The sequence below is a fragment of the Peromyscus eremicus genome, chromosome 22 (genome assembly GCF_949786415.1).
Source record: "Peromyscus eremicus chromosome 22, PerEre_H2_v1, whole genome shotgun sequence".
NCBI lineage: Eukaryota > Metazoa > Chordata > Mammalia > Rodentia > Cricetidae > Peromyscus > Peromyscus eremicus.
In genome coordinates this window covers 23604687-23629304 of record NC_081437.1, presented here as the reverse complement: position 1 = coordinate 23629304, position 24618 = coordinate 23604687, and the positions used below count along the sequence as shown (strand labels likewise).

Genomic DNA, 24618 nt, shown 5'->3' with positions numbered 1-24618 from the left:
GAGTCCTTCATTCAAAAATGACCCAAGCCTCGACATTGTTTTGCAAGAGACTGTGATGAGTGTTAAATTGCTGGTGACATGCCATGGAGCAGATCAGTGAGTTCATGAGAATCGGTGGTTCGGAGGTGGGAAAGGGGTCATCCTGCCTGGCTTAGCCTGAAACACCCCCCCGGGGGGGGGGCTTTCTCCCCAACAAGTGGCTTAAAGGGCAGGGTGGCTATTCCTAGAGTCCGAGTCTTGTGCCTGTGTGACCTACATGATGCCATCACCATGGCAGCCTGCTCTAGCTAGAATCTCCCCACCCCTGGGGGGGAAGGTTCTGTGATGGCAGCGCCGAGTGCTATGTGGGTCAGGAGAGGTCCTGCTTAGAGAAGCCAGCTGCTCTGCATCTGGGGCTGGAATCTGGGCACCTGCCAGAAGCCCAGAAGGGCTGCATGACTTTCTAAAGCTGGTCCCATATAGCCACTTAAGTTCAAGACCTGGGGTACTCTTAGACAGTTATGATCCTTTTAATGAAAGGGCCACTTTATTCTTTAGAATGCACATTTTGGAAAGTAAATATTGAGACTTTTAATGACCATACTTAAACCCAATCACTCTACTTTACCTCGAAAAAAATTCAAAGGAGAAGACCGACCCCCCCCCCCCCAAGACTGCATCATGTGACCACTGAAGCAAGCAGGCTCACTGGCAGCACCACATGCCTGGGGATGTCTCAAAATGGTGTGTTTGTTTCTTGATGGAAAGCACAGAGCTGCGCAATGATGGACACCATCCCCACATTCTCAGTCCAGGCTCCACACTTCTGGTACCTTCTACACTGATCTTTACAGTGTGGTCATTGCTACTATTACTGTACTTTGTGATTCCCCAATTGACACATCAGGAAATCACTATAGAAAAGGCCCTTTCTACTGTGCTGGTAAGGAAAGCAGTGCATGACTTCTCCAGGCGAAGGGCAAAGAAGGACAATTTAAAAAATAAAGTTAGGCTAGGTGGTGGTGGCACACACCTTTAATCCCAGCACTCGGGAGGCAGAGGCAGGCGGATCTTTGTGAGTTCGAGGCCAGCCTGGTCTACAGAGCTAGTCCAGGACAGGCACCAAAACTACACAGAGAAACCCTGTCTCAAAAAACAAAACAAGGGAGCTGGAGAGATGGCTCAGAGGTTAGGAGCACTGACTGCTCTTCCAGAGGTCCTGAGTTCAATTCCCAGCATCACATGGTGGCTCACAACCATCTGTAACGAGATCTGGTGCCCTCTTCTGGCCTGTAGGCATACATGCTGTATATATATAATAAATAAATCTAAAAAAAAAAAAAAAAAAAAAAACCAACAACAATAATAATAAAGTTAGTTTCATCAGGGCACTTTAAAGATTATCAATTTATACTGGAGACAGATTTTTAACTTGTGATTCAAGTTTCTCTTTTAGAAATTAAAATTCTGCATCTCTTCTAATGGGGTTCTGCAACCATAGAAGGTGGGATGGAGTGAGAAGCCGGCCCTGAAACAAACCAGTAGTCAGCTCTGTGAGGAGAAACCTTCAACCAAGCGAGTCTGTACTCATGGGCACAGTGTGCTTGAGAAATATGAGAATGAGCGCCTTTTCCAAGGACTCTTTCTAAATGACACCCCATTCTACAAATGACCCTGGCACCTGGGCCATATCCATGCCTGCGATGGCCTGGGCTGAGTGAGACCTATTAACAAAAAAAAAAAAAAAAAAAAAAAAAGAGCAAAGGGCTGGCGAGCTGGCACAGTGGGTAGGAGAGCTTGCCACTAAGCCTGATGACCCGAGTTCAATCCCTGGGACCTCCTCCACGGTGGAGGGGGAGAACTGAGGACCACAGACTGTCCTCTGGCTTCCATATGCATGCCGTGGCAGGTGCACATGCACACATAAAACAAATGTAATGAAACAAAAACATCAACAAAAACCCGCATACACAAAAATACAAACAGACAGGAAAGCTTGACAATTAGGAGTGTGGGGGAGGTGAAGGTAGAGAATCACATTTACTCCCAGTGGCTGGGTTCACCGTGGTCAGAATGATATATCTAGACCGACAGTTCTCTAGAGAGAAGATTTTTAAATCGGAGTGTTCGTTATAACCCCTTCCTTTACGTATCTAGCAATTCCCTCACCTTGTTCCGTGGCTCAACTCAGAAGTCTGTCACTGTGACTGTGCCATGTACATAGGACCCAAGAGTGGAAGCTACATATTTGTTATGACCTGGGGACATTCAATGAGGGAAATCGAGTGGCCTGAGTGCTTCATTGGTTTGCTCTATGGATTATTCTGGAAGCTGTGACTTAGAAGGGTGTGGCTACAAATGAATACAGACTGTAGCTCTCACCGTCCATCCAGGGCTTCTACTCCACAAGTACGTTCAGCTGGAAATGTCAAGGCTTATCCAGTCATGTCTCAGGTAGTCAGGATACATAAACTATCCATGAGAGGCAGGGTCTGTACTCTTTCTTTGCATTGTTTATATGGCCAGATTTTCTCATCAGTCATTGCTTACACAGCCTCTAACTCAACATCAAGCTGGCTTTGAACTCCTAATCTTCCTGCTTCCATCTCCTGAATATTCAGATATGAACAGATGCTACATGTCCCCGCAGTGACAGGTAATTTTATAATTTTAAATGTGTTTTCAACTGTGTTGAATTTCAGTTTGTTTTGAATAGCTTCCTGTATGGGTGAAGACAGGCTGACTTAAATTTTTGTGTGTGTATGTATGTGTGCACTTATTAATTTATTATTTATTCTTTTAAAATTATTTTATGAGCATTGGTGTTTTGCCTGCATGGATGTCTGTGTGAGGGTGTTGGATCCCTGCAAACTGGAGTTGCAATAGTTGTGAGCTGCCATGTGGGTGCTGGGAATTGAACCTAGGTCCTCTGGAAGAGTAGCCAGTGCTCTTAACCCTTGAGCTATCTATTTCTCTAGTCCTTAATTTATTTATTTCAGAGGTGGAGAATCAATCCCATAACTCACACAGGCTGGGCAAGGACTCTACTACTAAGTTACATGCCTGGCCCAGACTGACCCAGAGGGACTGTCAGACCCTCGACTGTTCCTCCTGACCGTAGGAATGCCTGGAATCTGGCTCCTCCTTTCTTTCTGGTTGTCAATTCTGTTGCAAAGCCCCAGCAAACAGTATCTCCAGAGTAGATTTCCCATCTCCCCATGGCAGCTATGCCCCAGTCCCACATGCTCCTGGAGAGCACTTTCGTTCTTTCCCGGGTCAAACTTTACATTTCCTCTCACAGCTTACATCTGTTTCCTCTGATCTCCCTCCAGCACAAGGATAAACCAGCCAGCTCTTCTCACAGTGTTCTTTTCTCGGGCTAAAGAGTTTCAATTTGCTTAATCGCATCCTAGAGATTCCATTCCCCATTCCGGTACACATTAAAATAATACTGCATCCTAGCTTATTTAATTTCATCCGGTAATGGGACAGCGAGAAACAAGACAGAGTAGGGCAAGGGAGGCAGCGTGTCCTAGGGATCTGCCCCGCGCCTGCATTGTGAGGCCCGGCTACCCCAGTGGAGGGTGGAGGGGGTCTGGAGCCTGGTGATCTCAGAAAGAGCGCCTGAGGGAGAGACTGTAGGTGTGGCTTGTGCCTCCTAGGGAAGCCACAAAGAAACCTAGAGCCATGAGCCTTCTCACTAAGAAAGGTTCCCAGCTCAACGCCCCCATCACCTCTTACCCACACGAGGATTCAGATCCCTGGCTCTCTCTCTCTCACACACCCTACCCTTCTCAGAAGCTCTCCATCTCTCTGCGGGGCACTCTCCCCCTACAGCATGCTGCGTCTGATGCCCTGGCATCACGGTTATTACTCGTGCGGTTATTACAAGCATGACTAGAACTCAGTAGGACTTGGGCAACAGAGTGGACGAGGCTCCAGGTTCCCCAGGATCTTTACATGCGCAGACACGTCCATGAGGAGCAGCTCAGACCGTTATACACACGACTGTGAACTGTTTAAAGTATTGATTGGGACCGCAGTTTTGAGCAAATCTCTTGGTGTCTCGAGTTCAATTTCTATATGTGGGAACACAGACTACGTCTCTGGGTTTGCAGATTCACCAGCGCATTTGAAGAATTAACTAACTGGCTTTGAGTACAGTCAGGGGCTTCCAACTTCCTGGGGCCACTGTGAACTCTGGGTAGGAAGTTAGATTTCTTGTTTGTGCCCAGCTCTGCCTTGTTCTCTGGAACTGACACTTGTCACTATACACAAAGGTCAGAGGCTCCTTGTACTGCCCTGGAGACCTGAACTACTGTAATTTCAGTGACAACTTGAGTCTCCAGGTGACATTGTGGCTTTGGGGAACCTACGAGCCTGTCGCCTTAGGCTGCTGATCTTTGTAGGCCCTTGTGATCAGCCCATCAGACAGCCCTATGCCTTCCTGCTGTGGAATAGAGATTGTGCGGGTCATAGAGAGTGGCAATCTCTCTTTGGCTCTCTGTGATTTTGTGCTTTGGCCACACCCTGCAACCACATGGTGCCTAGAGATTGTCTTCCTGGGACCTCCAAGGCTGTCTGTTCAACTGCCCAGTCCTCCTAGACTGGAGGGCGGCTTCTCACGTTCCCCACACTTTCGCTATATCCTCCCTGGTCGGGATGCTTAAGGGCCTGATCTATAGGTACAGAGAGCTGGTCAGTGAAGTAGAGGAGGAACAAGACACTAAAAGGAGGGAGCGTCACCTCCAAGAACCCAGAGTGGAAAGCAAAGGTCCGGCCACTTCCCTGGCTCCGACCACCCTCTCCCAGTTCTCTCCCCGGTAGTCTGGTGGAAAGACCTCCCTCACCCTGCACGTCCCCTGCCGCTCCACCAGGACAGCTCCTCCTAGGTCCTCTGGGCCCGTCCCTCCCCCCTGCAGCCCCATGGCAGATTGTCAGCACCACTGGTTTGGCCCTGGCCTGGGACACCTACTTGTGCTCGTCATCTCTGCCTCCCTTGGTCTTCTCTCTGCCTTTGCTGAGCCGGGTGGGGGGAGACATGAGGAGACAAGGGGATTCGAATGAGAGGGTGTGGACCAGAGATGCTCACAGCCTTTGCCCCTGACCCTGCTGACCCCCGTCTCCCTCCCCAGGGGTTTCCCTATCCCACGGACCCCCGTCAGTCATCTATAGAGGAGTGTCATGGCCCCAGGCTCGGCCGATCTCCTCTATCCCAGGAGGGAGGTCTGGGGATTCCGGAGTTGGAGGGTCCCGAACGTCTCTGCCTCCCTCACTTCCTCCCTTGGTCCCCTCCGAGGACTGTGTGGTGGCCATGCTGTAAGGTGGTCCAGGGACACAGTGGGCAGAGCCCTTTTGAGAGGAGGGACTACAAGATGGGGCGTCCAGCCACTGAGAAGAAAGATGGGGGAATGGGGGAATGTGCCGTAACCTCGCCACCACTAAAGGGTTCAGAGCAGGAGAGACGTATTCCCGTCTTCCTTTAGAGAGGTTTCCAGAAACTGGAATGTTCCCTCAAAACCTCTCCAGTGCTGAGTGAACGAGAATGAAGAAAAGGAAGAGAATATGCATTATGATTTTCCCCCCTCTGCCCACACACACTCTTGGCTCGGACCTTGCCCAGGTGAGGCCGTACCCTGATAGCTCAGGCCTGGAAGCCTCCTTACACACTCACAGCTGAAGTCCAGAGTCAGCTGGCTAGCTTTTGTGTTAGGCAAAAGTATTTAGTCTATAATTCAAAGACACCCACAATTGCCAGGTTTCTGGCTGCCCAGATCAGCCAGGACCACTGAGCAGAAAGCAGGGAGAGAGAAGGGGAGTCTCTCTCTGTTGCCCTGCTCCAGGCCAGCTCAGTTGACCTCAGGGCCACTGTTAGGAACCTCCAAGGGCTATTGGGGCCTGCTTCCATGGAGCGAGGGTTCCTACAGGCTATTTGGGAACTACGACTCCATTCAAGATTTCTGGTTTCCATCCTCACATTTGTCTTAGAGAGTTGCCTTTTTTTTTTTTTTTTTTTTCCCTGACTGGGCAATCCAGGTTATAAGGGAAGGATTTTCTTTCTGTTTTCATTCTGTGGCCCTGAGAAATATGTCAATCACTGCTATGGACTACAAAAGAGAGGTGTGTGGCCTGGGGTTGGGCAAGGGTCAACAGGTGTGTGTAACTGGTACTGAACTGGGAACTGGGATGTGTGTTCTCTCTCTCTCTCTCTCTCTCTCTCTCTCTCTCTCTCTCTCTCTCTCCCTCCCTCCCTCCCCTGAGCTTTGTTCTGAAGTCAAGAGGTGTCCTATCTACGAGGATATAGGGAGACTTCTGCTTTCTCCCCTCCTTCCATCCTCCAGACCTCAAGGCTATCACAGGCCCACACTCTCTGAGTGGAAATAGAGTGAGAAAAAGACTGTTTATGTGAAGAAAGAATTCCATCGTGATTTTACTACATCCACCGCTGCTGCTGGGCCCATCCTTAGAAACAATCGCTGCAAAGCTGGGCCTTAGCCCTTCAGCAGGCGCCCATGGGATCGAGTTGTCATCCCGTGACAGTGGCCATCTTCACTGTCACCTGCTTCTTATGGGAAGTTGGGAAGGCTCAGGCTACCCTCTGTCACTCAGCTGGCAAGCAGTGACCTCACCTGCCTGCATTGCCCTAGAACCTCCCGGGAAGCCCCAGATAAGTCTGGGTTTCCTCCTAGCGCCCACATGGTACTTTTGGTTCTTCCTGCCGGTTGTATAAATCCCACTTCTTAGCATTCTCTTCTGAGGGGCCTTTCAGCCTCATTGAACAATTCCCCTTCCTTAGCTCTGTCCCCACCGCTCCCTGAACTGATAAAAGCATCCACAGTCAGGAGGGAGAACAATAATACCCTCCTGGGAACACGAAGGCCTGCGGAGATCTAGGCACCAGGCCTCACTTGGTTCCTCGACCTTGGGCTGAGGATGGGAGCCCTAACCTCAGGTAGAGTTCTGGACAGGACAGGAGTATCCTAAGGACCACTTCACTCCTAAATCTCAGCATGGCTGTGACTGGTCCTCGGGCTCCTTGGCAGCCATGGTAGCACTGAATCCCAGCCTGGTGAAGGGAGGCAGGGAAGGGTTGCCTAGCTCTTTGGGGCCCATGAGAACCAACGAAGTAGTCTCTGAGGATGAGGCAGCGTGTACTGCACCATGCACACACTTCTGCACACCCCTTAGTGCACACATGTCCCTCCTTCTCAGAGCCCCTACTGTGCCCACCTGGCCAGCTCCTCTCTGCTCCAGCCATAGGAAGGGGCTTCCTGGTTCTACAGGTTTCCACTGGAGTGGAAGGATGCCCATAGGCGGGAGAGGAAGAATGGTGTCCGTCACAAACTACCGCTAAAGGAATGACATAGTAATTACCTAGACATCCCCAGGGACACCAAAGGGCCTGGGTAGCAGAAGGTGGGGTGTGTGTGGAAGCTGGTGAGGCTAGGAGACGTAGAGAAGATGAGAGAGCCTCAGAGCACAGAAGATCTTGGGGAAAGCGAAAGGCTGTGTTGTACAGCCACACAACGGAAGCCGATGCTCCTTGGTAAGATGCGACTCCTAGAGACAGTTCAGCAGCAGAGGCTGATGTCTGGTGGCCTGGAACTCCCTGGTACCATGCAGAGAATGTGTGTGCATGCAAGTGTGTGTGTGTGTGTGTGTGTGTGTGTGTGTGTGTGTATACACATGTTTTCAAGATCCCCCTCTGTCCTGAGACTGAGAGGTTTGGAATATTGATTCTATGTTCTTGAGAGTGGAAATGCTCATGAAGTTAGTAATTCATTCCTTTCTCACAGCAGGAACATTGGGGTGTGTGTGTGTGGCATGGGGTCGGAGGGTATTTCTGTTCTTGCTCAGGATAGCTGAACCCCCAGTGGGCAGCACTGGTAGAGCCCTTGGCAGAGGATGGGACGAGAATCAGATTGGTAACAAAGCCCGGACCAGGTCAGGTAGTGCTTAGAGGAGAAACAGCTGGAGTCAAGGTAGCATGGAGTCTGGAGAGACAATGCTGGCCGAGAACCTGGTGGGCGGAGAAACTCAGATGGATCAGGGCCCAGGAGAGATTGAGACATGAACAGAGAGAGTCCTGCCAGTCCCAAGGCTAGGTCCAGAGGAGAGAAGGTGGTAACATCCATCTCAAAGGTGATGTCACGCCTAGGCTGGTGGCTCCAGGTGGCAGCTGGGGAAATAGTGTGCCCTCACACGCTCCTTCAACCAGGGTGGTGGCACCCACTGAAAGCTAGGAGCTCTGATGCTGCTGTTGCGCTTGCCCAATTCCCAGTCCCTAAGATAAAACCCTTCTTCCCACCTCTCCCGGCCTGGGAAAGGTCCAGGGAGGTGGGGAGAGGAGAAAACCCCAGGATGCTGTGCAGTGAGGCCTTGGGTGGTCCTCTTAGCTCCGCCTTCCTGGACCAGGACTCTGAGGGTCTGAGAAGTACCCTTCACATCTTGTTTTATCAGAGTCACATCACCTGTCCATCCTCTGCTGCCTCTTTGGGGCAGGTGGTCCCTCAGCCACCAAGGACTCCTGGGGGAACTCATCATGGCTGCCCCTGAGTCTCCTGAGGCCCGCTGGAGGTCAGAGAGGAGGGAGGTCAGCGTGTCTACTTTCTGAACTCATTTATTTGTTGCTGACCCAGAGAAGGTTGGTGACATGTCAGAGTCACCCAGCTGATGAGGGCAGTCGGGGTCAACCTGATGGAGCTAGCTTTCCTGACTCAGATCACCATTCCTTTCTCTGCAGTGGGTGGCCCTGCTTCTCAGAACTCCCTCTGAACCAGCCCTACACAGCTCTTCATGTAGTACTGGCCGATGGTGACAGGTGGTGGCCATTGAGTTAGGTCCCTCACGTACTATCCAGTCTCTGATTTTCCTCTTAAATTTCTAAACCTGTTCCTGACATTTGGCCCTGTCCAGGGTGAAGAACTTGTCATCAGCCCTTCCACATGTAATACGTGGCTCTTCATTGATAACCTCTGGTATTCCCATGGATCATCGTCAGGATGGTGGTTGGAGCAGGGCTTGTGGCTATGGCTCCCATTTCACAGATGTGTAGATAGGGTGAGAGAAGTTATAGGACTTGCTGACACTCAGGCTTGGGCTTATTTATGCTAAAGGACCTGATATTTGTGTGGTGGGGGATGTGGCTGGCCTAAAGCACGCGTGTAGTCCTGGGTGTTTATTTAAACTCATGTTTGGGAGGTGAGCTGGTGATGGGAGGTGGTCAGACAAGAGCCCTTTAATTCCATTTCACTAACTGGGAGCCTGTGTGGTTTCCATCACAGGCTGAATATACCTTACCTGGGAAGGAAAGTCTGGGGAGAAGCTTGCAGTGACACGGGGGACCCTTGTTCTCAAAACACACCCCAGACCTCTAGGCACAGGTCTCGAGCATTTTACATGCTGCTCTCAGCATCCTAGGTGTCCAGGGATATTCCGCTAGCTCCAGTTTTGACCCCTGAGATTTGAGTAACGTAATTGCATTTTGTATCTGGTAAAAGTACTACGCGTGGGGAGGTGAGGCCTGGTCAAAGCCCTCTGTCATTTGTAAGTGGCAGCATTTGTGGGATGTGAATCTTAGACACAGAAAAGCCTGGACAAATGGAGTGGTATTTGCTCCGCCCATGACCTTGGGCTATAGGGCCCGAAGGAGACAATGCTTCTTGCCGTTGTCTCTGACATCTTAAAAGGAAAAGGAGAGGGGTCACAAGGCCCCTTCTCCCTGTTTCCTTCCTCCTGGTGTGATCTGACTGCCAGGTGGATTAGTTCCTTGGTCAGATCAGAGGACGACTTCAGCTGTCTACTGGGTTCTGTATTCTTGAGTGTATTTCCTCTATTTATATCCTAATAAATTCCCTAATACTCCTTAAGCAGACTCCTGTGGATTTCTCACTTTAGACAATTTTTTTCTCAACAGAGGGTGGCCAGATCCTGACCAGGACTGTTAGCCTCACTCTGGCAACAGAAGGCCTCTCTCTTAGTGATTTTTTTCACTGGGCCAAGGAAGGGGTCAGGCTGCCTGGGTCTGGTTGGCACTGTTGGGTCTTAGACCAAAGAAACCAAGGCCTCCCCTGTCTCCTTTTCCCATTTCTCTGATGAAGGCAGGAGCTCCAGCCTCCCCCTTATGTTAGAACTCGGTCTCTCAGACCTGGGCTTCCCTCAGGGCTGGGGCAGACCTGGCCTCTCGTTCTGACTACAGCCTCCCACATGCTCTTGGGTGGGGAGCTGGGTAAGAGATGGTGAGAACATCTTCCCAACCCTTAAATATCTCTATAACTACTCAGCCCCACACTGTGAGCCCAGCCAGGCCTGGAGGGCCTTCCAGAGCACCAGCTCCTGGTGCCCGCTTCCCAGGCCTTTTGGGGACAGTGGGCGGCCGGAGGGGTCCACCTCTTACCTGCGAAAACTCTTCTCGCCCGGTGTTCTGGTGCTGGGCCGGGAGCCAGGTAGCAGTCCATCGGTCTCCTGGCTGTCCTTCTCCTCCTGAAGAGATTCGTCTCCCAGGAAGTCTCCATCATCCCAGGAGCCCACGGAGCCATCTGCGGCCTGATACCGGACCTCCATGCTTAGGCTGGTCTGAAGGGAGAGGGACAGTGAGCAGCCGGGTTGACGGTAGCAGTCCCCTGGTACCTGGGGCAGCTGGGAGGCACATTCCCTCCCTATGAAGACTAGGTGAGGACCTTCCTGCCTCAGTTTGTAGATGAGAAAAAAAAGGCCGAGTAAGACTGATACACGAGGTCCTCTTGTCCTTGGCCCTCCTCTTCTCAGGTGTCCCAAGTCAAGTGGCTGTCCTTGATCTCTAGGCCTAAGCCTGGGTGTGAGGTCTTTGGGTCCTCAGTATAGAATCATTCGGTGTCTCCCCACATATAGGTCACTTCCTCATCCTCTGAACGTGGGCTGTGTATAGGCACAAGAGGGGTCTCCTTGGCAAAGTGACGAAACCAGTTGAACCTGTCTTCTCAGAGAAGACCCAGTCCTGGGTGTCCCTCAGCCTGGTACAGTCAGCATTTCTTCCAACTCCTCTGACTCTGCCCCTGCCAGCTAGAGAAGGGGGTCTGGGGGAGTTGCCTTGGGCTTTTCTTCTGGAGAAAGTGGAGTGCCACATCTGGGTCCAGATGCTACACAGAACCTGGGTGGAGGGACCATGTCTGGAAGGTACAGCCCTAATTTGCACGGAGTAAAACTGAGGTAGGAGATAAAAGCTATTTGTACATCATCCAGCAGTCAAGCACTTTTTCTTTTTTTATATGCCCTTTGACCCCTTAGAGCAATCCAATGAGGCCAATATACTTTTGTGCACTTTGCAGATGTTATATAGGCCTAACCAAGAGTCATACCCAAGGGTCAGGCTCCTTACCCCCATGCCAGCTGCCTGTGAGTGGCTACAGAGGAGCTTTAGGAGACAGAGCAGAGCCTGGGGGCTGGGCATCAAGGGCTCTCCCATCTCCTTTTGTTGGGACTGACACCGAAGGGTGGACTGGGTAAGACTAGTTCATGCATGCCCACGCTGACTTGAGCGGAAATGGACAAACGGAGCAGAGAAATGAGATCCTGATCCTCGCTGGACCACTGGCCAGGGAGGAGCCACATCATATGTACAATGGAGGCTACTGCCTTGGAAGGGCTGGAGAGGCTCAATCCGGCCATTGGATGATAAGAGGCACCCCAAATTCATTCCTGAGCTGGATCCAAATGGAAAAGACACATCAGTGGGGGAGGAGATGGCATCCTCTTTACCTTACCTAGCACTATCCCCGTGGGAAAGACTGGGTATCCACATGGGATGGACCCAGCCATACTACATACAGAGACTCCAGCACCAGCCTTCCTACCAAACGGCTCAGGCAGAGTCTCCCTGATGTCTTCCTACTGCCTGCCTTGTCAATCATGGAGCATTCTCTAGACCAGTGGTTCTCAACCTGTGGGTTATGACCCCTTTAGGGGCTGTTGAATGACTCACAGGGCTTGCCTAACTAAGACCATCGGAAAACACAGATATTTGCATTACGATTCATAACTAGCAAAATGACAGTTATGAAGTAGCAACAAAATTTTATAGTCGGGGGTCACCACAGCATGAGGAACTGCCTTAAAGGGTCGCAGCATGAGGAAGGTTGAGAAAGAATTCTCTAGACCATCTTCTGTGGTCTAGATATGCAGCAGGCCCTCTGGTGGCTGGGTGGCGGGAGACTCCAAGGACTCCTTGGCATACCTACCTTGATGATAGCATTATTGTCATCAATCAGCGTATCCGTCACTTCGACACGGTTCTCCTCCACCACCTTCTGCAGCACCATGCGGAAGGTCCCGATTAGTCTGTGAATTGCAGAGGGGATGTTGCCAGAATGAGGAGCAAGGCTGATGTCAGTGTCTGGCTGGCAAGGAGACACGGGCAATTGTGAGGACCTCGGGCTGGCATTGGAGTAGCCCAGAAACCATGGCTAGCCTGGCCAGGACAGCATGTCTGTGAGGGTCCCTGACCCCTTACAAGTATGGATGGTTGGACATATGTGGTTGGCTCCCCCTAGAAAACTTGGGAGAAGAAAGAACTCTAAATGATGTCCACAGATAGATACAGGGAATTTAGCACTGGGATTGCAGCTGGTCCCCTGCAGTGTGGAAGCTTCCAGAACCCATAATGGAAGGTGGTAGGGAGGCACCGAGACTCCTGATGATGATGGTGGTGGTGATGGCAGTGTGTGTGTGTGTGTGTGTGTGTGTGTGTGTGTAGACTGAACCCTGGGTCATGCTAGTTAAGTGAGCAACAGCCTCTGAACTATAGCCCAGCCTCCTAGCTACATAAGCACCCCTTCCCTCCACTTCCTGACTGGGGTAGGGGCCTCTACTCCGATCAACACCAGTCCTCCATCCATCCCACATTTGCAACTGGTAAGCTCCTGGTGGGCAGGGGCTCCTGTGACCTCAGAATCCCCTTAATTTGGCTGCAGATTGGGATAAGCATACAGACCTGGGTGAGAGGCACAGTCTCGGCCTCAGAAACTCAGCTCTGACGCTTACATGGGTGCTATCTGCCCTGGGAAACTCACCTAAGCTTTCTCGGTCTTGGTTTTCTTCCAAGCTAAGCTAATGATTTCAGTTTCACGAGTGTCACGCGCATCCCGAACACACACTCCCTCACAGAGCAGTCCGCACGTTCTGTCTAGCCTCCATTTGGTGTTTCCTCTACACCAGAGTCCCCCAGCGTCTATTGCATTTATGAATGAGCAGCAGTGGGTGTCTGATAAATGCTGAGCTGGATCCCATCTCCCCCTGAAGCTGGAAGGCTGTTGCTCGGGGGAGGCGGGGGGAGAGCAGGGCGTCAGAAAGATGGCATCCGGAAGATGCCCTCACGCGGTACTGACCTGGACCCACGGAGAAACATACCCCGTTTCTACAGAAGTGAAAAAGGCGTCAAGGCACACACAGTATGTGAAGCCTGGAAGGGATCTGGGGGACACGTGCTGCTGGGAGTTTGCAGAGGAGGGAGGTGGGCAGGAAAGGGGACAGGGACATAACCAGTTAATGACAGATCTGAGTGAGATGAGTTATCCAATGAATTCTGACATAGGTTGGCTGTCTATAACACACTAAGGGCTACGGAAGGGGAACACTGATTTTTTTTTTTTTAATTCTGGGCCTAGGGAGATGGTTCGGTGAGTGAAATGTTTGCCTCGCAAGCATAAGGACTTGAGTTTAGATCCCCAGTGTCCATCTTTTAAAAAACAGTCAGGAGCTGTGGTGCTAGTCTCTAATTCTCTAATTCTGTGGAGATAGGTGAGTCCCTAGAGCTCATCTCTCTCTCTCTCTCTCTCTCTCTCTCTCTCTCTCTCTCTCTCTCTCACACACACACACACACACACACACACACACACACACACACACACACACAGCGGGGGGGCATACATTTGTATGCCCACGTGCACATATACACATGGTATGTATGTATTCTTTTTTTAAAATTTTTTATTTAAAAATGTGCAGCCCAGGCTGGCCTCGAACTCGTGATCCTCCTGCCTCTGCCTCCTTCAGCAAATCCTACCGGCGTGTGCCACCACAACCGGCAGTATGTATGTATGTATGTACTCACACACACACACAATCCTCCCAGCTGTGTTGGGCACATGGTGGATTCAGCCCTAAGAGGGATGAATATGAACTGTTTGCCTCCTAAGCTCAGAGCCTTGGTGAGTTTCCCATCTCTCGGAGGGCAAACTGTCCACCACGCTAAGGCTGAATTGGGCTTTTAGATTCTTCCCAGAGAAGCTCTGTAGAAGAGCCTCGCTCCATCTCAGCTTCTCCTCAGCTTGCAGAGGCACACAGAGGGCCCGAGTGCTGGGCTGGGACCCAGGAGATGTCAAGCCATTGCTGGGGAGTTTCAGCTCTCTCTTTATAAAGAGAAGGGGCGGGCCACTGAGCTTGGAGACATCACAACGGTCAGCAGCAGACAAGAAATAGTGCCCTGGCTTTGTGAAGGCCTCGACTGTTACGGTTCTAAATCTGTGGCACAAATGCAATCTGGGAACCCCTAACTCCTCACAGACCCACTGTCACTGCCAACGTGCAGCATTTACCGATTTCCACAGTGCAAATGCTCATAGAACCTCCCATCTCAATATTCTAATGGTGTAGTCCCTAGAGGGATCTGCTGAGTCCTAAAGCACCTGCTGGCTGGAGGTGGTGGTGGGAGGGAGGGCCCTGGACATGTGCACTTCCAAGCATCCGAGGGATGCTGCTGCCACTGTTTGGGGCAGACAGCATCTCTGCCCAACTCCGAGCCTTTCTGTCAGGCTCTTCAAGCCACCATCACCCCCACTAAGCCCCACCAGCCAACTGCTGAGTACTGGGACTTGGGCACATTTGTTCTCAATCTTAGATGCCCAAGAATAGTCAAGGAAGGTCCCTTGGTAGAATCTACCTGGGTGCTGCAATGTGACAAAACGCCCCCCAGGGGGCAGGAGGGAGCCATTCCCCTGCAGCTGTTCAGAGAGCTTCTGATGTCTTCTAGATTTCTTGTGCATTACAGTCTGTGAGATCCTAGGCTTGCGAGGAGAGCTTGGCCCGCACGAATCCCCGAAATGACCTCTCTGCCAGGTTTTCAAGCCTCTTCCGGACACAAGGGTGCCAGTGACATCAGTACTGTAATCTGTTGCCACTGCTAGCCCATTCACCCCTGCTGACAACACACAGCAAACCGACCTTCTGGCACACCCCTCACCATTTCCTTACTTCCTGGGCCAAGCTCTGTGGACACGCAAACTATCCTTCCCTAAGGGGGGAGGTATAGACAGTGGACGAGCTGGCTCTGGAGTCAGACAGATGTGACTTCACCTAGCAGTCCCTCAGGGGGATTCCAGCACCCGGCAGCTATATGATTCTGTCTAGTTCTGCAACCTCTGTAAGTCTTGGGATTTTTTTCCTTCTCGCAAAGGCATCGATGCCACCCAGTTCCCCGGATGCCGATGGAGAGGTACAGCTCCACGATGCTGCAGCCCTCGGTTCAGCCAGGGCTGGTCCTCTCTGTAAGCTGGGCTCTGGGAACAGATCCAGGTTGTTCCCGATCCTTAAAGTTCTGCCTAGAACCAGGGCCTGTTAGTGACTGGAGGGAGGTGGGGCTAGGACACTGGGGGCTTGTACTCTCAAAGAACTTGCCACACACCCAGAGAATAGTGATGGTGGTGGTGTGTATGTGTGTAACTAACAGCTCCCCTTTCCTCAAATAATAAACATAAATAAAACATAGAAATAATAACTTTTGAAATGGACTGTAAAGAATGTTCGGAACCTACTCTCTGGGCCTCAGTTTCCCAGGCTGACTCCACATCCTTTATGCGGCCTGAGCAGCTCACCCATTAGAAAGAGGGACCCACAGAGGAACCTGGGAGAATCCAGGGCTCTCAGGTAGGTAGACAGTGGGGAGGAGGCCGCAGGTGCAGATGGGTCCACAGACCGACCACAACAGAGCGGCAATCGGGCACCAGAATCCTGTCAATAATTTATCATCTTCCCCTGGGAGCTGGTGTCAAATGCCCTGGGCTCAGTTTGGCTTCCACTGTATTCCTGGTTTCTGAATTATTCAGGACCTCTGGCATCCTTGGTGGAAGGAGCCATTGCCCCTTAAAGTCCTGGTGAGGCTATGTGGGATGCATAACATCTCATCCTAATGTCCTATTTTCATGGAAGCCCCAGGTTTCTTGGAGGAAGCCCTGGTTCTGAGTGGCCAAGCACACTTACGGACCTTATGGTCCCTGGCCAGGTGGTTTCCTCCTTTCCTCTATCTCTCTACTTCCTGGCAGCCCCTAACACTGCTGGGTAGAACCAGGTCGGCCTCTTCTTTGGCCCTAACTCTAAGGTGGGAAGCCCCGAGCCCCACTCAACTCCAGGTACCTTACTCCCAAGTTGGCCTGTATCGGGATGGCCCTTGTCTCTTTTTCCATCCTAGGTCTTGGTCAACAGTGGCCTGGACAGTCTCTAAGTCCTCCTTCACTAGGCCTGGGCACCGTGAGACTTTCCTGCCTTCTCTTTGGTGGGGAGAAGGAGGGCACAGTTAGGTGAGGGGGGTCACATTTTCTTGTCTTCCCTCTTCTTGGCATTTAAGAACACCTGAAATGAGCATTAATGTTTGGTAGATTCACTGTGTGGTTATCCATTGCTCCCTAAAATGTCTAAATCCTTTGATTTGTCTGTAGCAGGAGTCCTGATGGGGACTCTCTGTATTTCCCTGTCTGTTCTGGAACCCTCCACTGTAAGTGATTCAGCAACCTCTTCCTCTGTTTCCTCCATCACATAATATGCTCTGGCTGCTGGGAGTGACAGAGGTTTAGAAGAGGAGGTAGAAGACATATATCCTATCCTAGCTCATCCAGAGTCTTCTCATGTGACCTCCATGTGCCTCTGAGCCTCGGTTTCCCCTTCTGCACAGTAAAGGTTTTACTGCCGAGCTCCAAGGCTCCTGGGGGCTCTGACATCTGTGGACAGGCTCTGGGTGGGGTTCTTTGGTACCCTCCCTGGATTCTGATTCTGTCTCTCCTTCATATTCACCCGGTCTGCATTGGGCCCTTCTCTTGTTCCTGCTTCTCCCAGTCTTGTTAATCACAGGGGTGTCTCACATCAGATACGGTCATGCTTTATCTTTGGGGGTCTCTAGTGGGATGCTTTTCCAAAAGTTTTTATTGTGGTACTAGAGGAAGTTGACTGAGTGATGTGATCCCCTGGAGATAGAGGGAAGGCCTCTGTGCACTAAGCATATTTTCCATGATCCTGCCAGGAGGCCAGAAACCCCCTCTACAAGGGATCTATTCAGCTCACTTCTTGCAGTGGTAGGCACTCACTACTTCCTGAGATAGCACAGATGTTGGAGAGTACCAGCTCTTCCAGCTGTTTGCTCTCCTAATAATGCAGCCCTGTTCCTCATGAGTCTCTCCTCTTCACATGACAGACAACTTCTTGAGGACAGGGACTGTGCCTTGATCCCCCATTTTAGCAACCGTCATGACTCACACAGTGGAGGAGTAGGTGGGTAGGGGAATGGATGAGTGGATAAATGGGTGAATGGATGGATGGGTTGAATGGATGAATGAGATGAATGGATGAATGAGATGAATGGATAGCCAGGATTCATAAATAGGTAGGATGCATGAATGGGATAGGATGAATGGATGAATGAAAAAATGGGTTATCGGATGAATAGACAGGTTGGTGAGTAGCTAAATGACCCTAGGGCTTCCTCTTGAAGTTTGCGTCTACTTACCACCCCAGATAACCACGGGTGTTGCCTATTAGTGTTCTTTACAACTGATACAGGAGAGTGGACTCGTTGGCCACCCTTTTGAGATTATATTCCTTCTAACGTGACCCAGGATTAGGTTAGCTTTCCTTGTCTACACCCCCTTCTCACTGCCGAGACACTTAGAGCCTTCACTGGAACAGCACTGCCACACCTGTTTGGACACCTGGCAGTTCAGCCATGATCTCCTGTAGGTCACACAAGAGCAATGGACGTTTTACGCCAAGGCGGAGTGTCTCAATTTACTTGTGTTTAGCCATCATTTTAGAACCTTCCAAAACCTGTGTGTCACTCAGAGAACAGGAAGGGGGCTACTTCGATTGATCAGCTTGTAGGACAACGTTCACGTGGCAGGTGCATTTCATTTACAGAACGGAAGCTCCATGAGGGCAGACACCTCTCTCTTTAGTATCTAGTTTAGTTCACGACATACAGTTTGCACTTCATAAATGTTTGTCGAGTGAATGAATGAACAGATCTGTCTCATTTCATTTCCACAGCTGTTTTGAGACAAGTTCTTATCTTTCTCACACATAAGGACAGTGACCTCAGAGGGGTTCCCTAGCCCACTCAGGGCCACATCTTAAATCACTGCCCAAGGGTCTGAGATCGTGTTTGCCTCCTACGCCACAGTGCTGAACAGTCTCTGGTAAATAGTTTCGCCTTCAAGGCTGCAAGATGTAACAGCCATACGGCTTTTAGCATCTCTGATGGGCTGCACCCTCCAGTATGAGTGAGGAAGAGCTTGAAGAGAGGGGCATGTGGCTTTAAAGGGGCAGGCGATTGAGGGCTGGACAGGAGGGTGAGCTGCCCTTGGTTGACAATGGTTGACAATAGCCAGGGTACTTTGAGGATCCCACAAAGGAGCAAGATAGGCAGCCCTTAGGCCTTTAAGGAAGGGTCAAAGGGCAGGGCTCTCTTGTAAGCCTGGAGGAATCCAGGAATCAGGCCGGGCCCCAGCCCACACCATACTTACTTGTTGCTGAAGACTTTGCTGTAGTTGAAAATCTGAATCTCCAACATTTCATTTCTGTCAATACTGCTGGCCACTGGCCACCGGAATGTCTGGGGAGAGAGGGACAGCTGTGACCTTGGGTGCAAATAGCAGGGAGGTGACGAGTGATGAGAGGGGGCCTCTTAGCAGCCAGAGTGACCCCCTCACACGGTCCAGGATCCCCGGGGACAAAGCATCCATACTCCCACTCGGTCACCATAGCTTCCTCATATGGTAGGTACTGTTACCCACTCTTCTTTAAAAGATGGCGCTCAGAGAGGTCTGGAAGGCTGCCAAGGTCATAGGGTAAGTGGGAGGGGGGACCCCAGGTCTAAGAAGGACTTCTGACCCTCAACTGTGTGCTGCGTCCACTGCCTCCCAGCTTCTGTGAGAGCTGAGAACAGTGGTCAGCCAGGGTGTGGGTGGACTCCAGGGCAAACCCAGCCTGTGGGATGGGAGCTGGGTTCAGGATGAGCTGATTGGAGTCCTGTCTTCCTAGCTCTCTCATAAGGCATTTGGACCAGTCCAGGCTCTGCCCTGGCCATCCTCCCATGGTGGTAGTGTGAACAATAGGGCCTCATTTTGAAGTTCTTTCATGTTATGAGGGTTAGGCCTATATATAGTTTGTGCCCAACTTACTGTTCCAGTCACACCCCTAGAGACATCCCCACATCAATAATAAGGATGAATTAGAAATTCAGTGGTTTTTTTTTTTAATGCCCTATAAGTGGCAACTAGGACTCAATGCAGCTCATAAAAGGAGTCATCCGTAGGGAAAGTCAATGGTGGATGGAGCCAGGCTCCCCCCACCCCCCCACCCCAAGGCTCTGTCATCCTGTCCTCACCTAGCTCTCTTCACTTTTGGGACAATGAAGGCAACTGGGGAGGAAATAAAGAAGAAAGAATTCTATCCTGTGCATAACATTTGTGGTACTCCCTAGAGAAAAAGCTTGTAGCCACCACCTTCAAGAATGTGCAAGTTCCTAGGGACACCTGCCTGACAGTGAGTAGATGGTCTGTTCTGCTCCATGATCCCCAGAGACCCTGCCCTCTGGGCAGGGAGAGATCTGGCATGTCTCTGTTGGTAGATCTGGAGTTTATCCTTTGTGGGCCAAGCTGGGCAAAGCCAACAAGAGGACACCCTCCAAAGACTGCCTGCCAGGGGAAGCCGTCGGGCTGACCCCCTCAGTAACAGGAGAAAGGATGAGTTAGAGCCAGAGCTCAAGGTATATACAATGACACAGGCCACTCAGGTCCCTCCTAGATCCCACTGTACAATGTCTGCGAGCCAGCCCATGTTTGTAGACACCACATGCCGATGGCACCTGGAACAGGTCAGAACTCATCAGAAAAGCCATCTCACCACAAGGACAAGTCACGCCCATCGTAGAGACTATGCCCCCATGCCCTGGTAGAGTGGGAGGGGGGTAAGAGCACCCGAGTGAGACCCATGTTCATCTCAGGCCTGGTGCGTCAAGCATGGAGACAGAGGAAAAGGGCAGACTGAACGAGGTGCTGTCTGGAGTCTATACCCTTCTGGGCTTGATGTTTGCTTTGTATCCTAGGCTGGCCTCGAACTTGAATATCCTCCTGCCTCCACCTTCAGAGTGCTAGGCTATAGGCTTGCATCATCCCGTCTGTTTTATTTGGGGCTGGGGATTGAACCCACTGTCATGGATGCTAGGTGAGCACCTACGTACTGAGCCACACCTCCAGTGAGGCTGGACTTTGGGTTAGTAAGTGTCCAGCAGGCTTCAAGTGCTGCTCAGCTGTTGAGAGATGATAACCAGGGATTCTGACAGACTAGATAGAAAGTAGTGACTTTAGTTTTAAATGTCCTCTATGTCCCCCACCCACTTCAGACCAGTGGACAGTTCAGGAATAAATAATAACAGTGACAGTAATAATTTTTTGCTGTTTGCAGGAAGCTTTACATTTTGCAGGAGGCTGAAGTCTATATGTATATTAATTCATTTATTCTTCCCAACATCCCAGGAAGCTGATGTCTGCTCTGTTTCATGGATAGGGGAACCACAGCTCTGAGCAGTGGGGTGAGGCAGAGTTCTGCTGATGGCTGAGTGGACTCCGCTGGACGGAGGCTTCTGAGAGCTGGGCCTGCAAGCCTACCATTCCACAGTTGGACTTCCTTCTCCCAGACTGGGGACTTTAAGGGCAATCCTGCTCAGTATGACCTCCCTTCATGTCATCTCTTCTTAGGACTAGCCAGGTCTCAGGGACACTGTGCTGGCTAGTTTCGTGTCAACTTGACACAAGCTAGAGTCATCTGAGAAGAGGGAACTTCAATTAAGAAAATGGCCCCAGAAAATGTGGCTGTAGGCAAGCCTGTAAGGCATTTTCTCAATCGGTGATTGATGGGGGTGGGCCCAGTCCATGGTGGGTGGTGCTATCCCTGGGCTGGTGGTCCTGGGTTCTATAAGAAAGCAGGTTGAGCAAGCCACAAGGAGCAAGCCAGTAAGCCGCACCCTCCATGGCCTCTGCAACAGCTCCTGCCTCATGGCACTTCATCACAGCGATTGTAACTCTGACTTAGATAGAAACCCTGATGTGAGCATGAGAGGGGAGAGAGGTCCAGAGGTTGGTGGGGCTCCTGGCAGCCCCACAGCTTTGGTTCCTGCTCTCTGATGCCTGCGGCAGCTCAGCTCAGCTCAGCTCAGCTCCATGGAGTGTGTAGCTTTCTTAATGAAGTTGCTGAGATAAGACCACAGGGAAATTAAAACATTCCACAAGGCCCGACTCATGAGCTGTGGACCAATTACGGGGGCCCACTGAGCCTAGGTTTCCTGGGAGGCAGAAGGAAGGGTACTAGTTCCATTTGTGGACTGTGGGTGGCTCCTAACACTGTTAAGCGAGAAGGAGCGGGAGAGACAGGTGTCCACCCTGGAAGTGGCCCTCTTGGAGAGGAAGGATTTTAGATGGACACAATGGTAACAGCAGTGTCCCTTGGAGGGGGTGATGAGCTGAGATGAGGGAACCACAGAGAGAAACTGCTGGCTTCTGCTTGTCAGCAGGTCACAAGAGCCGACTGGACATAAAGGGCAGCCTCTCTGTCTCTGCCTGTCTTGTCTGTCTGTCTGTGTCGTCTCTGCTCCCCTCTCTCTATTTTTTTGCCTGTCCTTGTTTCTGGCTCTCCACTTGTCTGCTTTCCTTTGTCTTTCTCTTCTTCTGCCTCTCTATTTCTCTGTCTTTGTCTCTCTTCCTCACTGGTTCTCACTCCTTGTTGCCCATTAGCCTGATTTCTGGAAACTTTTTGAGGCCCCTTGATGTGGGATAATGCTCTTATACACTGTAAAGATTTGTTACTCCTGTTGGTTTAATAAAATGCTGATTGGCCAGTCGCCAGGCAGGAAGTATAGGTGGGGCGACCAGACTAGGAGAATTCTGGGAAGAGGAAGGAGAGACGAGTCGCCAGCCAGATGCAGAGGAAGTAAGATGAGAACGTTGGACTGAGAAAAGGTACCAAGCCACATGGCTAACATAGGCAAGAATTATGGGTTAATTTAAGCGTAAGAGCCAGTTAGTTATAAGCCTGAGCAATGGGCCAAACAGTTTATAATTAGTATAAGCCTCTGTGTGTTTATTTGGGACTGAACAGCTAAGGACCAGGTGGGACCAAAACTTCCATCTACATTTGGTGCCCACCATTGGGCATTGGTCCACATAGACCTGAAAAAGCTTTAAAAAGATTCTATACACACAGAAACGGAGCCACACTGGGCTTCCTAGTCTCACAGTCTCATGTCATCAGCAGCGCAGAGACAGATCCCCCAACAGCTGCCTGCAAGATGGAGCTGGCCACCAGCAGCCATGAGCTAAGGGGCATGGCGGGCTCTTACAGTCTCTCCCACAGGCCTTGGTACGGAGAGGATTCTCCCAGCTGCTGCCTGCAGGCTAGAGAGCACAGCCTTGCGCTTAAAAACACAGCTCATGCTACTTAATGCTGCTTCACAGAATTGGGGAGGTAAGCATGACTCCTTGGTACCTGCGCCATGTTAGAAAGCCTGAGTGGGACAGAGCCAGCAGCCAAAGCCACGCTTCTATTCTAGTCACACAGTTTAACAGTTTAAAAATTCTGGTGGTCAGAAAAGGATTACAGATATACAATAAAGACAGACTCAGATGGAAAAAAACTCTAAACAGGTTACAGTGTGTATAAAAATACATAGGCTTGGGGGAAAAAGAGATAAAATCTTTAAAAAAAGAAATAGAGTAATAAAAAATATAATAAACCATGTAAAAATACACAGAGAATCTGGATACTGTATATTATTGTGTCGTATTTGGTTTTTTTTTTTTTTAAACTACAGAGAGATATTTGATTATGGGGGCTGCTAAGTTAAATCAGCATATATATTTTAAAGATATCTTGACTTCAAAATTTGGGTCTAAGGATATATTGCTTGGGAAAAGAGGTTCTGCTTTTGTTTCCACAGAAGATGAGAACCTGTGGATTGCTTCCAGGCTAATATGGTTTGATCGACCAGGACTCCCTGAAAGGTTTCTGATGACAGCCATGACCCAGATGATTCAACATCTGGAACAGCTTCAAGGCAACTGGCTGAGACGATCCAGCCTCACAGACTACTACAGCCAAGATTTACCTATAATTCTAATTTTTCTCAGGATCTCCAAAGATTACCAATGCCCCCCAATCAGCAAGAAATAGCCTAGAAAATTATGCCCAAACTCCCCAAGAAGTGGATTATGGATGTTTCTTTGTTGGTTAAAAAAGCTAAACAAAGGAGATTAGATTCAGGGTTTTTGTTTTAAAAAGAAAAAAAAGGGGGTGGAAATGCTGTGGGTTAATGCTCTTGTACAGTGTAAAGATCTGTCACTCCTATTGGTTTAATAAAACACTGATTGGCCAGTAGCCAGGCAGTAAGTGTAGGCGGGGTGACTAGATTAGGAGGAGAAGGATGGGAAGAGGAAAGGCAGAGATGGAGTCACCAGCCAGAGGCAGAGGGAGTAAGATGAGAATGTTGGACTGAGAAAAGGTGCCAAGCCGCCGAGCAGTGGTGGTGCATGCCTTTAATCCCAGCACTTGGGAGGCAGAGCCAGGCGGATCTTTGTGAGTTCGAGGCCAGCCTGGTCTACAGAGCAAGATACAGGAAAGGTGCAAAGCTACACAGAGAAACCCTGTCTCAGAAAAACCAAAAAAAAAAGAGGTACCAAGCCATGTGACTAAACACACAAGCCTGAGCAATAGGCCATAGAATTTATAATTCATATAAGTCTCTGTGTGTTTATTTGGGACTGAATGGCTACAGGACCAAGCGGGACAGAAACTTCCATCTACAGCCCCTGGTCCCCAGCTTTGATACTGACAGAGCTAGAAACTTTGGTGGCATCCAGGCCAGGCGTGGCACTTGTTTCTCCTCACCATGTGATGCCCTCTGACACATTATGATGCAGTAAGCCCTAAGCAGATGCCAAGCAGATGTGGTTGCCATATTCTTGGACTTCTCAACCTTCAGAACAGCAAGCCAAACAAACTTCTATGCTTTAGAAATGACCTTGTCTTGGCTATTTTGTTATAGACACAGAAGACAGACTAAGATGGATATCTACCTCACAGGGCTGTTGCAGGAACCAAATGAAATCACGTGACACATGACAGGCTGCTATATGGAAAGAGAACATGGAGCTGCAGAAATGAAAGCCATTATTTGTTCCGGCTTCTTTTTCTCCTGTAGGGGCTCTCTGTACATGTAGCCAATATGTCTCCCTGACCCTTCTGTGCCCTGCCTCTGCCTCCCTCACACTTCATCTGCCCGGGCCTTTCCATGTCTCACGTCTCTTTTTTTGCTTGTTCTCACCCTGATTTCATTGTTCATTGTCTCATTTT

The 24618-nt window shown here is 50.3% G+C and overlaps 1 protein-coding gene across 5 annotated transcripts in view; it reads right to left on the bottom strand.

Moving 5' to 3' along the window:
* Window positions 1–24618, bottom strand: part of Otof (otoferlin) — a 99896-nt gene that overhangs the window by 43384 nt on the left and 31894 nt on the right. For 4 of the 5 annotated variants that reach the window (XM_059248364.1, XM_059248367.1, XM_059248363.1 and 1 more), the window contains exons 3-5: window positions 18738–18826; window positions 12195–12294; window positions 10376–10554 (exon numbers count right to left, since the gene is read on the bottom strand). In XM_059248364.1, the coding sequence (XP_059104347.1) occupies window positions 10376–10554; window positions 12195–12294; window positions 18738–18826 (368 nt within the window). Of the gene's footprint in view, window positions 1–4954; window positions 5000–10375; window positions 10555–12194; window positions 12295–18737; window positions 18827–24618 lie in introns of all 5 variants that reach the window. The other variant, XM_059248365.1, reaches the window with a different exon arrangement.